This window comes from Paramisgurnus dabryanus, chromosome 18, assembly GCF_030506205.2.
Source record: "Paramisgurnus dabryanus chromosome 18, PD_genome_1.1, whole genome shotgun sequence".
NCBI lineage: Eukaryota > Metazoa > Chordata > Actinopteri > Cypriniformes > Cobitidae > Paramisgurnus > Paramisgurnus dabryanus.
This window is the reverse complement of record NC_133354.1, coordinates 20,058,950-20,079,107: the sequence shown is the minus strand read 5'-3', so window position 1 is coordinate 20,079,107 and position 20,158 is coordinate 20,058,950. Positions and strand designations below refer to the sequence as shown.

Sequence of the window (20,158 nt, the reverse complement as noted above, 5' to 3'; positions counted from 1 at the left end):
TATGAGTGTTACCCTTTTATGCTGATCCATGAGAGACACAGATGGCCCTTTTCCTCGTACCCAGGGATCTGCTATCGATTAGGCTCCAGCTTTTAAAAAGACATCATTACATGTGAGATGATACCACAGTGAAGGAAAGCAGATATGCTAAATGTGTCTACATTTGTTTGCATTTCTGTGTCTACGTAGTGAGGTTCCTTTTGTCTTTGGCTTAGACACCATTACATTTGTCAGAAAGAGGAAATACTGTAAGATGAGCATGAAAAGCTGCTTCCTGGCAATGACCTCATCAAAGGTCATGTTTACATTATAGTTGTGTGCAAGACAAATCTATTCTGTTGCAAAGAGAGTTTTTGTCTGAATACACAATGACAAACAGCAATATTTAGACCATTTAATCCAGCTTTAATACCTATGCCTGCATATAAATAATTAAAATTGTGGGCAATGAATTATTGGTACCGCTAACCCACCGGTAACTATAAGACATTATCCAGTATTTTAATATGGGCCACACTTTACACTATATTCTGTTAACGGTGTTATTATTAGCCTTCATGAATAAGGAATAGTAAAGAACCTACAAATGCAATATTGTTTTACTGTAAGTGTAATTCATTTTATTACCATTTAAATATGTAATATGTGTAACGTGGACACTGTAATGTGAAAGTGTACTTAATTAAAAATATATAATGATTCATATACAATGAATTTCTGCAATCGCAGCACTCAACAAACTAAAGTTGTTAAGATGGGTAGCCTGATGTCCAAAATGACAATTAAATGTCATAGACTATTTGAATATAATAAAACTGAATTTATTATGTAAGATTTTGATTTTTTTATTTGATTCAAATCACAAAGATGAAGTCATTACATTCATTTTTACAATATGGTATAAACCTATATAACTGGATTTCATTATACATCAACTTTATTAGTAATATTTTGAAATCTAAATTGATAAAATATACGCATTTTAGTATTACCCTCGAGTCATTCTGCTATTGCAATAGCCAAGTCACAACTGTTGGTGTTGTACTTATTGGTTAGGCCTACACTTCAATCAACAATGCAAAAAAAAACAAGGTCAAATGTCACTCCAGGGGCCTGTTGCACAAAAGTAGAATTAAGACATCCAGGCTAAATGACTGAGCTGAGCTCAATGAAGCCAAAACAAGTGCGTCCACGCTTAATTGGTTGCACAAAGACCAAGCCAGGATGATCAGACACGGATTCATCAAGCCAGGTGAAACCAATCCTGGATAGGTGCGCGCTCACGGCTCACTCAACTAGACCCCGCCACCGATCACAGATTCACCGATTCACCATGGCAACTAGCGGCGTTCTTTTCCCCGTCAGAGGCACAAATCCATACGAGGAGGTAAAAGACATAATTAAGAAGAAAGGCAACACCGCCACAGTGGTAAAGCAGAGAGAAAAAGCGTGCCAAAGTATTGCAGACCGCCTGAATGCGTAAGTAGTGCACAATTACACACTCACCGCTCCGCTGAAACATCACAATTACAATTAAAAGATTTAATTCACATCTCCAAAAACGCAATTGTACTCTGATTATAAAACAGGTAATTTTTTTATTGAAATAGACTGCAAATATGAGTGAAATTGTGTAAAGTAACTCCATCACACTGGATAAGGCTTCAATAAATTATTATGAAAGCCTTACATTATTACTACGCTCATTATGTACTCTGCTTCTTATGTTGTCCACCGTTTTTTTTTTCTTTTTCTTTTTTTTCTGCTTTTATTAATGTAAAGCTGCTTTGAAACAATGAAACAATTGAATAAATAGATGAGCTATTAATAATAATCAATTTAATTTATAAAGCGCCTTTCAAAGGACCCAAGGTCACTTGCTCCTTGCACTTCCAAAAAAATGACTTTCTTCGTGTTTTTGTCTTGTTTTCAGTACAAATATCAAAATATTCTTAAATTAAGATGTATTAAAAGTTTTCTTGAAATATACTTTTTCATAAACACTTAATTTAAAACATTTTTTTATTCCATTGGCTGATATTTTTGCTTATTTTCCTAGGTCATTTTGCTCATCAAGAAAATGCATCTTAATTGAAGAAGTTTTTGATATTTTTACTGAAAACAAGACAACAATACAAAGTAAGTTATTTTTTGCAGTGTGACTCCATTGAATGTTCTTGTGTGTTAAAGAAAGTCTCTCTTTTTGTGTGTGGTGTTGTGTGATGTAGATTAAATATGATCGGGCCAAAACGGACATGGCAGCAGGTCAAAATCAAAATCTGCAGAATGGTAAGGGCCCTGACTAATACTTAATAATGCACAAGCATAGATTGTACCCAGAAGGTGCCTGCTTACACATTGTCTGTACTGTTTTAGCAGTGAAAAAGAATACCCAGAGACAAGGCACGGGTGGTGGGTCACCAAAAGCTGACCTCATCCCAGCAGAGGCCAGCTTTGGAGTTAAATAAAGGCAGGCCTGTTGGAGGGGATCCCTGGGGGAAAAGAGACAAGCATAGGTCCCTCACAAGATGCCACCCGCTTCATACAAGGTATGTTCTCCCATCGCTACATGGGACACAATCACATTCATATTGAATCTATTTGGACTGTCTGACTTTTGTTTGCCTATTGCCTTGTAGTGTCTGGCAGCACTGTGTTACTGTTAAAGCCACCAGCACGAGCACCTGACGATGCTGATCCAGTGAGTACTCCATCAAAGGCATACTGTAGGCCTGGCACGTCTTGTCTACTAGCTTCAATATGAATCCGATTAAATGTGATGGGGTCAAGGCCCCATTTCATCAGCACATAACGGCGATGATGATGAGGAGACCATCTCGCTGGATTCCAAAAGGCATAAGGTATCATGTCAAACTTGTGAAAGTACTATACAAAGGAGTCATCATTGGGAGCCATCACAAAATCTCATTTCTTTTACAGGACCCAGAGTCATTGGTGCACTGGACTGCACAAACATAAGGATAAAAGCCCCCTCAGGTGCCCATGAGGCAGATTTTGTAAATATGAAATCTTTTTACAGCATTAATGTTCAGGTGAACATAACTTTTTGATCTTTTCCATTGAACACTGGCAAAATGGCCTGGCTCAGTCCATGACTCCAGAATCTTTTGGACCTCTGAAATCTTATCAGCGCCTATCACAAGGTGAGCCACACAACCCATATATAACCACTTTTTACATAATGGCTGTGTCAACAATATCACTGTGTTTTATTAGTAATGATGAGATTTTGTGTTGACAGGTGAATTCTCTGGTGTGTTGCTGGTAGACAGGGGGTAAGGCTGCCAGCCGTTTTTCTCTGACACCTTTCACAGACCCCCAGGAAGCACAGCAGGCCTACAACTATGCCCATGCTAGGGCCAGAGTTGAAATGACCTTTGGCCTCCTGAAGGCACGCTCTCACTGCCTTCACAAATTAAGGGTCAGCCCTGTGAGGGCATGTGACATTACTGTGGCTTGTGGTGTCCTCCACAATGTGGCCTGCCTGAGGAAGGAGAGGGCACCCAGAGTGCCACCAGCCATGGACTGGGACAATCCGGAAATCTTCCCTGATGACAACAGTGGTCGGCTGTTGAGGGACCAATATGTGTTGAATTATTTTAGTCAGTATGTGTGCTTTCACATTTTTTTGATGTTTGTGGTGTATGTGTGTATACTGTTTGTAATACAAGCTTGGTACTGCATCCATTAATTGTCTTGTTTTCAGTTGTCTGAAATTGTCTGTTCAGTTAATGTGCATGAATTTGTCCTGCATTTATTTCAGTGTGCAGACATGGGTGTGTTATATACAGACCTTTGAATTTGTATTTATCCTTTGGTTGTACAGTATGCTTTGATTCTGTGCTTTCCATCTTGTAAAGTCACTGTGTGACTTCAGTTTCGAAAGGAGCTGATGGTTTACCTGCTTTGTTTTGTCCTTATTCAATAAAGAAACATAATGTTACACTTTGTGCTTTTATATTTATATGAAATGTGTATTTTATACGACAGAGTATAAGGGCCACACCGAGGAAAGGAGAAAGTCATACATTTGAGGCTGGTTCTTTCTGTGGAAAGATGCATATTGTTTTTACAGTCCTGATACTTATAACAATTTGATTAAGTATTTCCTTGTTTCTGAAACCATACTGAAGTACAATTCCACGAAATGCCCCACAACTGTTATTGTAACAACTGTCCTCCTCTAAAACAACAAGTTACAATATTACGACTTCATTCTCTGTCTGTTTTTTTTCTCTGTGGCCCTAATGTTCTATCATTTTATATATAGCCTTATAGTCTTTAGGAAACTGTAAATTATCTAATGATAGCAACATCATCTAAAAATCATAATTTATCCAAAATTATAAAAATTAATGATCACAAACATTTAATAAAATTACAGTGGGTCTAGTTATATGTGATAACAATGTATATTGGGCAGTGAAATAATTATTGGTTTCCATTTGTGGTGATTGCTGACTGACATAAGGGATGAGATTAAATAGATCCTTGAATTTAGCCTGGTCTGGAGCAGGCTAGCTCCACAGAATAGATCTCCATGGTAATTTATACCATAACATATCCTCCTGCCCCCTATCCAGCTTTAGTGCAACCGGATCACGTATCAATTGAGCCAGGATCACCAAGATATCCCGGCTTAATCCCTTATCCTAGTTTTGTGCAATAGGCCCCAGACAATCACTGAAATTACACAGGATTGTAAATATGGATATAAAATAAGTTATTTCATAAGGAAGAGCAAAGAGTAGCTAATTTACAATTATCTGGTCATGAGATTTATAACCACCATTTCTGGAATCAAGCAACAAAAACATATACGTTCATTGCAAACATGGTTTAAACATTTCGATTAGAGCAAGCAAATAAATGCATCTGAAATTTCTTGAATAAATCCCCAATTATTGAGAAAGTAAACAAATTCGTGTTCAAAACTGTCTCCTTACCTTACGACGACTCACAATGATAAGCTTCTAAATCGGGTACGATTTCGCGGGAATGTCAGTTTGACGTCACTTTCACGTAAGTTAGACCGTAACTTGCAATTTATGTTTCAAACAGAGATGGCGATAAAGACGCAAAAGTTACTGACGCTATTATAAAATAAAACTCAAATGATTGATTTAAACTAAAAATAAAAAATGAATTCGATATGTATATACATAAAAATTATAGGTACATAAAAGTGTACTGCATATAGTACGAAACCATTAGTAAATTGCTTACGCTCAAGTCATCCTCTGAGTTCATCCTTAACGTTACTGGATTTGACGCGGTAAATTGTAAATTGACCAGTAGGAGGACAGATGCACGGCAGGTGCTCCTCTTTCACACACCCCTCCCACATCCCAGATCCTCGCGTCCTCCAGCCCAGCAGCCGACAGCAGGAAACACAAGCATGGATCTCTCATCTGTCTTTCTCACACAAAGTGATATGAATGCAGTCTCGGGTCGTGTCATCGCATTTTACCCGCATTTATGTCTTCGTGAGGACCGTATCAAGTGATGCGCAGACTGAATCAAGTCAAAAGATGAAATGCTTCTCCCGGTACCTGCCTTATATCTTCAGACCGCCGAGCAGCATCCTCTCCTCCAGCTGTCACACTGAGGGTAAGTGAGCGAGTGATGCTTAGCTGCGTGTTTACTTCACACTAAAACTATATTGACTGATTTTAATGATGTAATTGCGATATACATTTTTAAAGTGCAATGGGAGATAGGTTATTTTACTAGGAATATGTGGCCGGACATTGGGATTGCATAACATTGAAACTGTGTCTTGAAATGTTGTGTATCGGCCACTTTGACAACATTGTGCGGTGCCGAGGGCGCTTGCGCGTATAACGGCCAGAAATGTTTGTTGGAGGACCACTGTGATGCCCAAAATAATGTCCAGATCGACAGCGGACTAGATCTGAATACTGACAGTAAATTACAATGTGAATGTTATTGTGAGTATTGAATCAACCTGTGTGCATGACGTTACGTCAATAAAAGTCATAGGGGTCAGGTTAAGAAATATCCAATGTAATGTTTAATTGCAGTAAATTGCCCTAAAGTGGGACACTGCCTAATCTGGGACACCTAAGGTCTGTGTTTGTAGGTCCCCCAAAAATACACAAATGCCAGCGAAACTATGACATCAGAAAAATAAAATATCACATTACATCTCAAAGTCTAGTCAGGTATGAAGGACTTGCACATTTCAAGTCTGAAATTCAAAAAATGTACCACATCAGTTAACAAAATTACATTTGCAATGATGCAGGCTTATATTATTTACTACATCTGTTAGTATTTAGGGGGATTTACAGCTTTTCGAAGACTTGCTGGTGCAGCAGTATCTATAAGGGGTAAACATTCCCTTTACAGGGCCTTGTGACTTTAAAGGGATAGTTCACCCAAAAATGAAAATTTTGTCACCATTTCCTCATCCTCATGTTGTTCTTAACCTGAATTTTTTTTTTCTGATTAACAACACAAAAGATTGATAAATGGTAAGCAGCACAAAGCTGACTGTAACCATTAACTTCCATAGTAGGAAAAACAAATATGGTTGCGTCAACTGTGTGCTTGCCATCATTTATCAAAATATCCTCTTTATTGTTTATTATACTTCCATTATATTTGTTTTTCCTACTATGGAAGTCAATGGTCACTATCTGCTGTGTGCTATCAAAATATATATTTATGTGTTCATCAGAAAAAGAAATTCAGACAAGTTTAGAACAACATGAGGATGAGAAATAATGTCAGAATTTTTATTTTGGGGTGAACTATCCCAATTGATTTTCTGCACGAACACACATACTCCATCTCAAACGTTAGGTCTGATATCCTCCTCCTGTAGCTGACATACTGGAGTTGTAATTTAATACAACACCTGCAGCTATATCTCATTCTTATAGTCGTTCCTCTACATCCTTTTCCTTTGATCCGTCTTTTTTCTGAGGATGTAAATGGCAGATGATCATTGCTTTGGTTGGTTCTGCCAAGTGAGTCTTGTGAAGATTGTGGGTTTGGCTGAGTATCTGCACAAGTCCTCTCTTTCTGTTTCCATCTATGCGAGCTGTTCAGGCCTGAATCGATCGGATCCTTTACCATTTTCTAAGCGGTATTACGCAAACCTGTTTGCATTTGTTTTTCGAAGGCCATCATGGTGCCAGGAAGTTGTATTTTTATGAGACAAATAGCTTCTATGAGCTCTTCTGTTCTGGATCAAAGAACTTGTGACTCAGGATATTGAAGAACATTTGAAAGCATTGTTTGGATGAAAATGCTCCAAGTGTTCCTGTCCTCAATATAGCATTTTACACTGTGTGACAGGATAACGTATTATAACAATAATAAATAAAACCAGCAATGCAATATTTATACAGTATCCACATAACATCGAAAGTCGTGGAAGTGTATCAATGTGGAAAGTGCATTGTTTTGATTCTGTGTGTAGATTTCAACCAAATATTTATTTGGTGTAAAGATTTTAGTAGAAGAACAGTACTGAGAAAGGGGAAACTGATGTAAGACACAAAACAGAGGACATTGAGGTTTGTTGACAGAGTCTTGCAGATAAGCTACTGTAAGGCAAAATAAACACAACCGTCTTCCCTCCAGAGAATTCAGACAGCATTGAGAGAACAAGTAAGAAAGACTGAAAAGGATTGGATATTGATTGACCTATAGATTCTGCTAGTAGTGGGGAAAAAACTCTTGAGCTGTGGTTAGAAGCATCGTTTTTTTGTTAGTCTGACATGTGGGCTTAAGCCCGAGGTATAGTTTGTTTTTATGTGTACTCGAACAAAGCATAGTCTTTTTACTCATACACAGAAGTTAGAAGCATGTGCATTGCAAGAATATGCAGTGCATCTCCTAGGCTACATACTACATTCTCCTGTCCATGTGTGTGCAACTTTTGTGTAAATCCAGTGTGCGTGTACAATTCTGATGACGAAATTTGTGTTACACGTAACCTATTCTCCAACCCATACCATTGCTTTGGTCGTTTGTTCATTTCACCAAATACGACCAATTGATGCATTTACTAAATTAGCGCCTCTACTGGCAGCAGGTGAAATTTAATATATTAGGGTATAAAATGATATTTTGGGGTATTTTGCTATGATGACATGTACTGGGATAAGATTTTTTTAAACTGCCAGGATTAATTGTATTTTTTTTTTACACATTACACTATTTAGGAAATTAAGGCAAATAACATACCCATTTATTTATTATATGATATAAACACAGCATACAAAACAGTCACAACTTTTTAAAAATATACTTAAAATATTCCAAGTGTACCGAGGTCAAACAATTGATTTATTTGAAGAAAAGACGCAGAAGTGATGACAATCCGCTGTAAATATCAGATCCGGTGATTTAAAAACTGCAGCCAGAAGAAGCAATGATACGTCGTCTATGATTGTAAAAAGACATTGGCTTTGGTGAGTCACCGATTGCATCATTACGTTTGCTAAAAATGTGAAGCGTTATTGGCTCTTTTGATCGACTACGTCTGGCTGGTTTATGTTTGAATGAGATCTGACTGTCACAGATCAGAGTTCTTCATATAAAGTAATCGTATGCCTTCAGTCCGCAATGTTTGCAACGTGAATGGTTTGTAATACTTTTATACCGTTTTATGCAATAAATACCTGACTGTACTTTTACTTGTGTGTTGTGTTTTATATGGTTGAGAAGTGGGTTTTGGGTAAGGTTGAGTATGGGGTTAGATGCTCCAAATATCTTAAAACCATAAATGTTTATGAAAGCGTTTCTACATTTACAAATTCATAAAATTTAATGTGCCTAATCTGATGTATAAGCCAAAAACCTTAAAAGGTAACAACAGGTTGTATAAGCTACTGCCGCTAGAGGACATTAATCCCTTAATACGTCACTTTACATCGTACTAAGGTGCTTGGACAAACGACCTATGAGGTCGTTATTTTTGGAGGACAATCTCGTCACACAAATTGTACGCGGACCCTGCATGCGTAAAAACTGAACTATACTTCTAGCTTTACACACGGTACACACCAAGCTGATGTTCGCCATAGACCTTTCTCACAACTTCCGTATTTATGACCGGAACTACGCAATCGTCGCAGAAATCTACTTCCTCCGCAGTCAAGGCAATGTAAAAAGTCGTATCTGTTCCATCAATTCCCTGTTGATGGTGAAGGTATACAGAAGTGGATTCAGGCTATCCGGCGAGACTTATAATGTGTCGTTTTAGTTAACAGTTCAGTAACAGTTATACTCGCTCTCTACTTACCTAGAAATTTATCATGGAAAAAGTTTTCCTCCATTAGTCGTGTCACATCAGCAAATGTAATATTTGGCAAATCCGTTAACGAAGTTTTGTAGACTCTTTGATCCATTTTAAACTTGCCCGGGTTTATGTTTTTCTAGTGTGTTGACGCTTGACAGGAACTCCGCTTACACGACGATTACGTATTTCCGGTTACTGTGAGAAAGGTCTATTCGGGCAGGTTTTGAGCAACATCTAACTACATTTTTTCGGTGTGCTTCGAACCGTCCACTAAAATAAGTGATGGTTGCCTTTTTTTGGCCAATTCACCACGTTCGAATCGATGGTAGCCCTTGTACGGGAGTTGGAATATTCTCATTGGCTGTTTTCGGCATAGCCAACCAGTGCAAGCAAACAACGTGGTCAAGAGGGAATGCACAGAACGTTCAATTTTTTGCATCTTTCATTAAAATACGTGAATATTTTTAAAAGATATAGCATTATGGATATATCACAAATCCTGCAGACTTCAGTTCCAACCCATCTTAAACACACCTGTCTGTAATTTTCAAGCAATCCTGAACACCTTGATTAGCTGCTTAAGCTGTGTTTGATTGGGGTTGAAGCTAAAATCTGCAGGACGGTAGCTCTCTTCTGGTTTCCCATTTTAACAAATGAGCATTAACTACGGACATCTGGTACAGGAAATTATCTCATCTCACGCAGGAACAGAATGGACGTTCTACTTGTCCATTGTGTATTTTGTATGCCAGGGCAACTTTCGTGGTATGGCCAACCATTCGTGCCAGTTTCGCCGGACACGTCCCGAACATGTTTTCGGGTGCGTTCTCCGGAAGTCGCGTTGGTCGACCGCATACGTCATCAGGGTTTAATATTTCGGGTTGAATTTCAGAAAAGCAACTGTTACATTTCAAGGAAAGAATTAAACTACAATGATTGTATGTCTTAAAAAAATAAATCTTACTATAATGTGAGAACCTCGATGACGTATGCCTTGGAGCAACGCGACTTGAACCAAAAACATGTTCGGGACGTGTCCAGCGGAATTGGCACGAATGGCCACCCTGAACCAATGTAGTTCGAACAGTGGATGTGCTACAAAGTTAATATGTTGTTGGGAAACAGTAATTTGATTTCTAAATAACAAACAATATCAATCGGTTTCTCTCACAAGCGTATCATTTGCGTCAGAAGACATAGAAAGAAATGGTTTAAAGAAAGGGTTAGGCATTTGCTGTGGGCAGGGTCTATGTTTTAAATGAACAGATATTGACCTTTAGTAAATTGTAAATTGATTTTCTGGAGCATAGTTTACCTTAATAATGATTTATTTTCTCTCTAACCATGGAAAGCAATGTCGTTCATTTATGTAAAACATTTAAAATTACACCATTAGTTCCATACCAGTTCAGCCTGCTCTGAGCCTTTCTTATTAAACAGATTTCTCTATGATGTACTGTAAATTGCATTGGATAAAAGCACCTGCTAAATGGCTTCACATAATGGTTTTCACAAGAGCATAAAACATTCAATAAGTAGAAGGTGGAAGTCATTTCAGAACATTAGACCCAGGAAATGCATTGTACAGTATGTATACATCATATTGAGCATATGTGTGCTGTAATCAATGGTCACAGATGCCTGTAACGACTTTTGTGTGTTTACTGTACAAATCACACAATGGAGTATATTAACACTTTCATATCTGGTATAAAGTAACTGGAGTCCCTGGATGTATGAAGGAATCAGATCTGTTTTATCTGTCAGCAACTTTGTTGGAAACCAGGCAGAGAACAGCATAAAAATATTGTATTAACAGTAGGCCAATATAAATATGTACACAAATGCTTAGCCAATGCATTGTCCTGCTGTGCATACTGTGAAATCGTCTAAGGTATCTTAAAATGAATACAAAAAATGGCAAAAGGAACACACATTACAGCAAAAGATATAAATAACCGGCTTAAAACCATTTTATGGGAAGGATGGGGGTGGAAAACTAACATAGTAGGGTGAAGTAGGTTCCGTGCTTACTAACATTAACAAGCGGCAATGCAAATAATAAATACCTCCTGTCTGCCATTTTCGTTTGGATAAACAGGTAGCCCCACCTCAAACTCACACTATTGGCTGAGCCACTGTTTGTGTGTTTGGCTCGTTTTGTTTTGATAGTTATCGTTTTGTTTGTTCAGCTAGCAGAAAGTATAACATTCAAAAAATGAAAAACAACAATTTTTTAGCTATAAAGATAACAAACCCCAGTACACAAGGTGGCAATAATTTTTCCTTTAGATGTCTGTGCATCTGTGGGACTAAATTTTTAATCCCGCTCTCTTCTGGTTCTATTCCCTTCCGCTCCTGCTTTTAATTCACTAAGCTATTCACTTATAATGATTTTCTTCCTTTATTTTTCTTAACATCCAGTTTACATCCATATTTTACTGTGTCACAGGAAAAATCATACCTCTTTAAATACGACCTCTGTCCTTGAATTTATAAATTATAAAAAAAATATAAAAAAAAAACTGTTTGCTTACTATATTGCAAGATAAAATTGCCTTAATTTGGTAGACAATATATAAGGAGATGACATGAAAGTACAGGCTGTAGAGAGTGGTACGGGATCGGCAAAGGACCTCTGGTCGCCAAAAGTGTGCCTGCATCATAATGTCGGAGCACTGCCCCAATACACCATCAGCTCTGACGATAAAATCAAAATTTTAACAAGCTATAAACATCTCTCCTCCAGAATCCAAACACGAAGACCGAATGCTTTTTCTCGCATATTAAGGTTTTAAAGTAGTTAGGTATTAAGACAACAGATGAGATGATACATTTTATAGTAGATAAAAATGCAGAGATGATTGAAGGAATCAGAGAAGGGATGAATGGTGATATAAAGGCCTGATGGTGATACTTAAAAACAGGTGACAATGAAGAATTTCAAAAGAATTTTTGAGCACAACACATATTGATTGATTTGTAGGCTGAAAATGCTGAAACAAAATCATGTTTCCATTACAGGGTTTTGCTTGGAGCTTTATTTGCCATTTAATTTTTATACTTCATCATAGGTCCTGGCACTTTATCAGTTCTGCCACATTTACCTTCTCTTTCAACTCAAGCGTCAAGCTCTTTTGAGTCCTTGCCAAACAGCATTGTCCATTACAAAGTTTGATATGTTGATATGAGTTTTTGAAGCTTCTAACAAACTGATCCATATTGTTTTCAAAGTATATCACAGTAGAGTTTTAATACACAAAACTATTAGCAGTCACAAAAGTGGGATTTTCAATGTATTTGTTCGTATTTTACAAGTTGGCTAACTTGTATGAACTTGTACGACGTAAATTGTACAAAATGTATCATTATTAGAAAAAACACCCCTAACCTTCTCCCTAATCCCAGGCTTACAAGGGCAAAAGCCAATTTGGTCGTGCAAATTCACACGAATTAGCCACTCCGTAAAATATGTACAAATTGCCATGCATGCAGTAAATCAGTACAGCACACAAGTCTTTGTTCACAACAGATTTCTTTTACTACTGTATGTGTGTCTTAATATATTCTCTTGCTTGGTATAATTTTGCTTGGTATTTCACAATTTGAGCTTTATTAAAACATCATTATCTTAAGCTAGGACTAGGCCTTAGTTTAATTTTGAAATATAACTAGTTAAACAAACATGCCTACTAAAAACATTCATTGTGTGCATTTTGAGGCAAAACAAAGGGCACTGATGTATTTTAAGATATGTTTTCAGTTTGGACAGCTCTTACATTTATTTTACTGTACATTTAGTCTAATCCCTGTCTGGGAAACCGCCCCAATTAGTTTTTGTAATATATATTTCATTGTCTTATAACACATAAGATGCACACCTTCGCCCGTTTGCAAGTAGCTTGTCTCATATTTAAGAAGAAGCAATAATTGTAATTATGCTTGCCTAAGCTACTTTGGTAAGCTCATTACACAGAATGTATTTCTTGTTAAAATGAAACTCTCTGAACTGAAATGGTTATAAATAATACCAATAACTTTCCAACTTCCCATTACGCAAAAATAGAAAAACAGTCATCATGAAACCAAATGATTTCACTCTTCAACAATGACCTTCTGACACTAAATTATACAATGAGTGTTTGACTGAAAGTAGGTCTAATGGGGTGTAAACACTATGATGATAACTATAAAGTTATGTTCGTTTTAAACTCACGCGCTGTACTGTTGAATGTAGAAGCCCTCGTGTTGCTTTGTTTTCAGTGCTGAACATTTTTTCTCCAAAATCTGATTGCAAAAGCCGACTGCTCTCTATTAAAGGGGTGCTCATCATTGCTATGCAAAGCATGTATCTTGCAGCATGATTATACTTTTTAAATAAAAGCTATTATATAGAAAAATACACAACTTCCCGAAAATTAAACTTTAATAACAGTAAAACCCGCGCCTCAATCAACTAAAGTCAACATTCAGGAAACCGCCAGATTTTATATTATATTATATTATTATCCTTCATAATCTGAAAAAAAGTTCTGAATAGGATCCCAACAAAATCATCTTTATCGTTATAGTTGTGATGTGAACTCTGCTATTCTCTTTAATATAAATAATTTTTTAACGCTTGTCTATAGTGTGAAAACCCCTTTAACTCTTTATTGTCTGGAAGGCATTTTTGCATTAACCATTGAAGAGTACCTGCTTTACGTGCAACCTTTATTCTAGGATATAGGTCACTTGTCACATACCAGTATAGATTTACAAATCTGTTACCATAAGCTTTAAATATACAAAAAAGCTTAATAATATTTGTATAAAATAAGCAGTAGTAATAGACTTAAAGCCTTAATGGGAGTACTGCCATATTAATTCCACAACAATTTATGCAGTTTGGCTTTGGGAGCGTTAGGAGCAAATGCTTATGAACTTATGTAAATGAAACATTGATGCATCGTCATTATTGAAGTAGAACAAAGAACAGATGGGACACAGGGTTCAGATTTGACTTTGTAATTAATGTAGTACAATCTCACATGCCTGAGCATAATCTTTATCAAACAGTGATAGATTCATAATGGGTAAGCGCTGGGACACTCCACTTCTGAGATGGTCCTCACTGCAGAACATGAGATCCATCTCATCTAGATCCAACTCCTCCCACTTTATATACTTTGTTCCGCCAAATGAACCAGTATATTTGTGTTGTTGCAGCCCGCAATTAATTGCATGCTGTGGTCGCCAACGTTTGCTCTTATCAGTTTAAGTGTAAGTTTGATTAATAATATAGTCGAGAATGAATCATAGTTTAGGAAGTAATGATCACAGTTAAGAGGAGGTAAAGGATACGTTCCAGACAGTGATATCACTGAAGGGATATATTTGCGACCCTCTTGGCTGTACATTATCACACTTATTGCACATAAACCATGTTTAGGAAACCTGTTTCCTAATGGCTGTAAGCAAAGACGCGTTAAAACAAATTCAAAGTCCCTACAAGATAAACATTCAATTTATTAATTTCTAAATAACTTGCCATATATATGTTAATATGCATATTTATACTGTATACATTCATAGGTATTATACTGCATGTGGTAAGATTACTCGTAGTGCCCGAAATGTTTTACTTCAAAACATAGCAAAAACACTTACATTTCATCTTAAAGTCACTACTTTTTTTGTAGTCATAAGTAAAGTTTGTTTTTCTGTCAAAAGAATAACTTAATTTAGTTACGACTCAATGCGGAAATGGTAACGCAACAACACGTGTATGACGTGTCTTGTGGTAAAACTGATGACCAATCAAAATGCAGTGGGAAGAGATACAGCTCCGCCCCTGGATCTCAATCCAACCCCGCCCCCTGGATGTCGTGTTCTGCAGTGAGGCGCTACTGCCACTTTTTTGAAAATATGCTAATTTTCTAGCTCCCCTAGAGTTAAACATTGATTTTTACAGTTTTTGAATGCATTCAGATGATCTCTGGGTCTGGCACTAGCACTTTTAGTGTAGCTTAGCACAATCCATTGAATCTGATTAGTCCATTAGCATCGTCTCTAAAAAAATAACCAAAGAGTTTCGATATTTTTCAAAATTTATTTAAAACTTGACTCTTCTGTAGTTTCATCGTGTACTAAGACAGACGGAAAATTAAAAGTTGTGATTTTCTACTCTCATTCTGGCGTAATAATCAAGGACTTTGTACCATGGCTACAAGAGGCGCAATGATATTACGCACTCCCCGAAAATAGTCCTCTTAGTAACTTTCTATGGCAGGGGACTATTTTCAGGCAGTGCGTAATATCATTAATAAAGAATAAAATGAGTTCATAAGCCTTTTTGTTTTAGTGTATAGTTTTTTGAGAGTATTAATAATTTAACATTATGTATTCTGTACTCTTAGAGAAACTAAGAGGCAGAAATGTTTGGAAACATACTGTATAAAAAGAGTGTCATTATTTATAAATATGTGTATTCACATAAGCTGGTAATAAAGTTAATAAAAATATTAGTACTATGAACTCAATGTGTTGCATTTGCACTCTTTTGCGATTGTCATGCGCATCTCATCAGTAAAGCCGGTTCCTTAATAAGTAATACATTTATTTACACACACTGTATATAAATTACGTAGAAATTACAGTGTTACTTGCAGCTGGTTGCCAGTAACTTACTGTAGATTTAAATGTATGTTATTTACTGCCAACATTTTGTTCAAAGATAAATGAATATTAAACATTAACAAGTCTTTGTCTTTACAGAGTAAAATTAAAATAACAGCCTCAAGCAAAGCATTCTGGGACACAAAATTTGAAGAAAAAAACAGAAAAGGGTTGATGATGATAATTTCTGGTTCCCAGAATGCTTTGCATAAGGGTTTTAATGTATAGTTTTATTCTGTAAAGATAAAGACTTTGAACAATCTCTTGCCAGTAAATAACAAAAATTTAAATCTACAGTAAGTTACTGGTAACCAGCTGCCAGTAACACACTTATTTATAACTGTATATTACAGTGCAGAGCTGTAGTTCACTGACAAGCGGGGAATATCGCATTCATAATTGCAGGCGATTCATCCGCGATTATGAATGCAATATTTCCCCACTGTGAACTATGGCTCTGTGTAGTAAATGCCGCATCAGTTTAGTTTAGGGTTTAATATGAAAATTTAATCAGTTTCACTTTCTATCTGATTAATCGATTAATCAAACATTATACAAATAATTGTTAGTTGCAGCCCTAGTTTTATGGTTTGCAAAACATTGCCAACATTTTCATAGTTAATGTGATGAATTACACCTGTTTTTACTCAGCTAGAACATCTGTGTGAATGTGATGGGTTGTGACGGCCATTTAAAATCACTTTAGGAGTCAATTAATAGTAATGGTCTTACATCACTTGTTAGCATTTAGCCATATTTCATTGTCTAATGCAATAACATTCGAACATTTTATGTCGGGCTCAGCTTTCCTCTCTTTCTTGTTTTCACAAAATTTCTTCTCTTACTCTCGGTATGAATGGGTTAGTCTCGGATGGCTGCATATGAATCTCAGGGGTCAAACAACTCTGAGCATGCAGGCTTGATGCGCTCAGCTTGATGCAACATTGGCCCTTCTCTAAAGATTTGATTAAAATGAAGAACAGTCAGAATGGAAATTCTACTTGTGTCATGAATAATTTGAGAAGAATCCAGCATTTCACCAGTACACTACTGCATTAACTTCTTCAATCAATTTCATGACATGTGCATGCATACATCGTGAGACATTGATTAATGTGTGCATATTCATATGGAAAATGTTATTTATGATATGAGTCACTAAAATGTTCCTTTTATGTTGAAAAGTCATTCAGCATAGATTTTACCATGAAGTGTTTAATATGTATTTTTATCTAAGCATTCTAAGAGTTTGTAGACTTGTGTGGTTAAAAATTGATAATAAAACATCCACAAATTGAACTTTTTAGTGTACAAATCTTTTTGAGGCTTTATGTATTTATGCCTATGCATAAAAAATGTGATCATTGGATCTAGAGTGTGTTTTTTCTGGGTTAAAATGTCATTTTAGCTGATATGATGGGCAAAACAACAGTTTGATGTTGTATGTGGTTTACTAAATTATGGCGAATCTGTAATAGCTTATGAAGTTAAAATCTAGCCAAATAATATTAGGATGCTAAAGAGACGCAAGTCCTGCCTTCCAGTAAAAATAACCAATCTTTAAAGACTGATGATTCTCAGGAGGAGGAGCTTTATATTGATGTGCATGCGCAGTAGCTAAAGTGCAATTAAAGCTTAAGAAACAAACTAATAGGAAACTTCCAAGCTATTTCATGCATTCTGATAGGGATGCACCGATACCACTTTTTTGGAATACAAGTACGAGTACGAGTACTTGCATTTCAGTACTTGCCGATACCGAGTACTTAATAAAAAAACATGATTTAAATTTACAGGTAAATGCTTTAGTCATATAATTTAACAAAAAAACAAAAGGACTAGTTTTCCAGTTTGTTGTAAACTCTGCCTCTTTGGACAACACAAGAGGCATTAACCCCTTACATGCCGCTCAAACATAGACATTTCTCAGACCGTGGTATCGATTCCAGGTATCGGGGGACTTTTAATGAGTACGAGTACTTTAGAAAATGTGGTATCGAGGCCGATACCCGATACCAGTATCGGTATCGGTGCATCCCTACATTCTGACTTCTTAAACAACACGAACAAGCAATGAATCATAAGTTAGCCAGAGATAGTGGGATAATGTTTTGTGTGTGTTTGCTCGTGACTCGCTCTGCGCAGTTCTCCTCCAGGAGCTCGGGTTTATTCTGAAAGAATCCGTACAGTTGATCTGTCTTTTATAAATCTGATATACATTTGCTGATATATGAAGGTTGTAATACTATAGGTATTCAAGATTAACCTGAGATCAGCAGAAACAGCATGTGTTATGTCGGCTTTAAATGAACTTTGATCACACAAAGCCTAGTTTTAAAAAACTAACAAAGGAGTCCCTTTCCTGCTTAAATAACTAAACTAAATCCCTTTATTGCTGATTGGAGACGAGATGCTGTTTAAGTTTAAAGTGCCTTCAAGAAACACAAAGTGCCCTTTTTTTAGCTGATGGTGCAGAGTTCAGGTCCCCAGGAACTCCTGGCGTCTTCATTCCACCACACAATGCAATTTTGTGAAGATCTGGAGTCTGGCAGACCTTCTTGGTCTCGTGGGTCTTTTGCAGCAGGACTAATGTCTAGACCAGGGGTCTCCAACCTTTTTTATGAACAAGGGCAACCACAATGGATTAAACAATATGAAGGGCTATTTTTTGATATTGTCTATGTCTACTCAAAACAATTTAATTTTAATTTAAATATTGTTTATTTTATTTATTATTTATTTACTTGCAAATATGTTTCATTACTGTTTAAAACATTTAACATGCATAAAAGAAAAAACAAAAATATGTAATGTATAAATATTAAAATTGAGGCTATTAATAAAATGTGCTTTGGCGGGCAACTCACAGACTCTGTGCGGGCAGCCATGTTGGAGACCACTGGTCTAGACAATCCTATTGGCTCTTAATATGCTCTCAATAGTTTGGCTGTGGTTGCAACTGATACTTTGTGCTTGTCTGGTTCTGAGCTCCATAGGATGTTGTTGATCCTGGCTCATCACTTTCCTTGTTTTATATTCAAAGAGTCCCAGTGCTAGATTTTGATTGAGAATGCATGCAGTGGTGTTATGTCTCACACCCCTGAAACACAGTGCACGCTACATGCACGAATGCATTTTGTTAGTTTCAGTCCGTGCATCTGATACTCAACATTATGCATCTTTGCTAATACAGGATTAATGTAAAAGCTAAGAGACGAGTCAGCAAATCCTTTGATAAAGCACTGTGATATGGGGTTTTGGGGTGTAAATGTGGGTCAGGATGAGCGGGCACAGCCAAATCGAGGGATTTGGCCTGCATGTAGATGCGCATCTGGGTGCCATTATATATGCATGAGGAAGTGGCAACCAGAAATATCGAAAGCAAACACAGTTCTAGATTTGATATCACTAATTGTTTGCATAGCCTCATTTGTGTATCTGGGAACAGACCAAAAGTTTTGCATATTGTAGGGCTTGGTCTGTAATACAGTAGTATACATCTGACTGCATTACTTCTGCACCATTGAAAACTCAACACCAAAAAGACCTCCTGACCCAACCGAAACTCAGACCGGGGGGCTTCTTCCTGTGAGGAAACAAAACAGTGCTACCCACTGAGCCATTGTGTGTCTCCTGCAATAATATAATCATAACAGCGTAATGAGACTGAGAGATCTCATACTAGCAGACAACAGGTGTAATGTTTAGGGTTGGCCAGTGGAGGGCACTGGTTGACAGGGTTTTTGTTATAAAGGTCGTATATGTGCAGGAAAGGAGTGATGTACAGCACCGTGTGACACCAGGTGGGATTGTTTCTGCATCACTGCTTCTGTCCTAAACGCTGAATAAACATATGGACCGCCAGAGCTGTGACACGTTAAAAAAGTGAATAAGACGTGTGTGTGTACATGTGTGTCACCCAGGCTTGCGGTAATGTCTTGCATCCTTTCTTTTGTATCTCACCACACATTGCAAACGCAAATGAGAGCAACCGCTATTATTGCGTTAGCAGCGTAAAAGTCATGGGTTCGATTTCTGGATATCACAAATACTGATGTGTTGAATGCACTGTAAGTAAAGCTTTGGATAAAAGCGTCTGCCAAATGCACAAAATGCAAATGTACATTCATAATGCATATCTATAACCCATGAGACGAAGACCTCACAGCTCTGTGTTAATGCCAAAACATCCAAACCAGACTC

General features: G+C 37.0%; 1 protein-coding gene and 1 long non-coding RNA gene across 3 annotated transcripts in view; both read left to right on the top strand.

Annotated features, from left to right (window-relative positions):
• The first annotated feature begins 1,111 nt into the window (after nt 1-1,111).
• Nucleotides 1,112-3,653, top strand: LOC135776895 (uncharacterized). Of its 2 annotated transcripts, XR_010544220.2 has the most exons (6): nt 1,112-2,139; nt 2,229-2,289; nt 2,377-2,549; nt 2,640-2,861; nt 2,941-3,164; nt 3,263-3,653. It is a non-coding gene; the product is annotated as an uncharacterized lncRNA (long non-coding RNA). The 2 variants fall into 2 exon arrangements; XR_010544219.2 differs by having other exon boundaries at nt 1,112-2,289.
• A 1,723-nt stretch (nt 3,654-5,376) lies between these two features.
• ppp2r2bb (protein phosphatase 2, regulatory subunit B, beta b) overlaps nt 5,377-20,158 on the top strand; it is a 61,577-nt gene continuing 46,795 nt past the window's right edge. Inside the window, exon 1 of the mRNA XM_065287234.2 lies at nt 5,377-5,631. Coding sequence (XP_065143306.1) covers nt 5,460-5,631 — 172 coding nt within the window. The 5' untranslated portion in view covers nt 5,377-5,459. The remainder of the gene's footprint in view (nt 5,632-20,158) is intronic.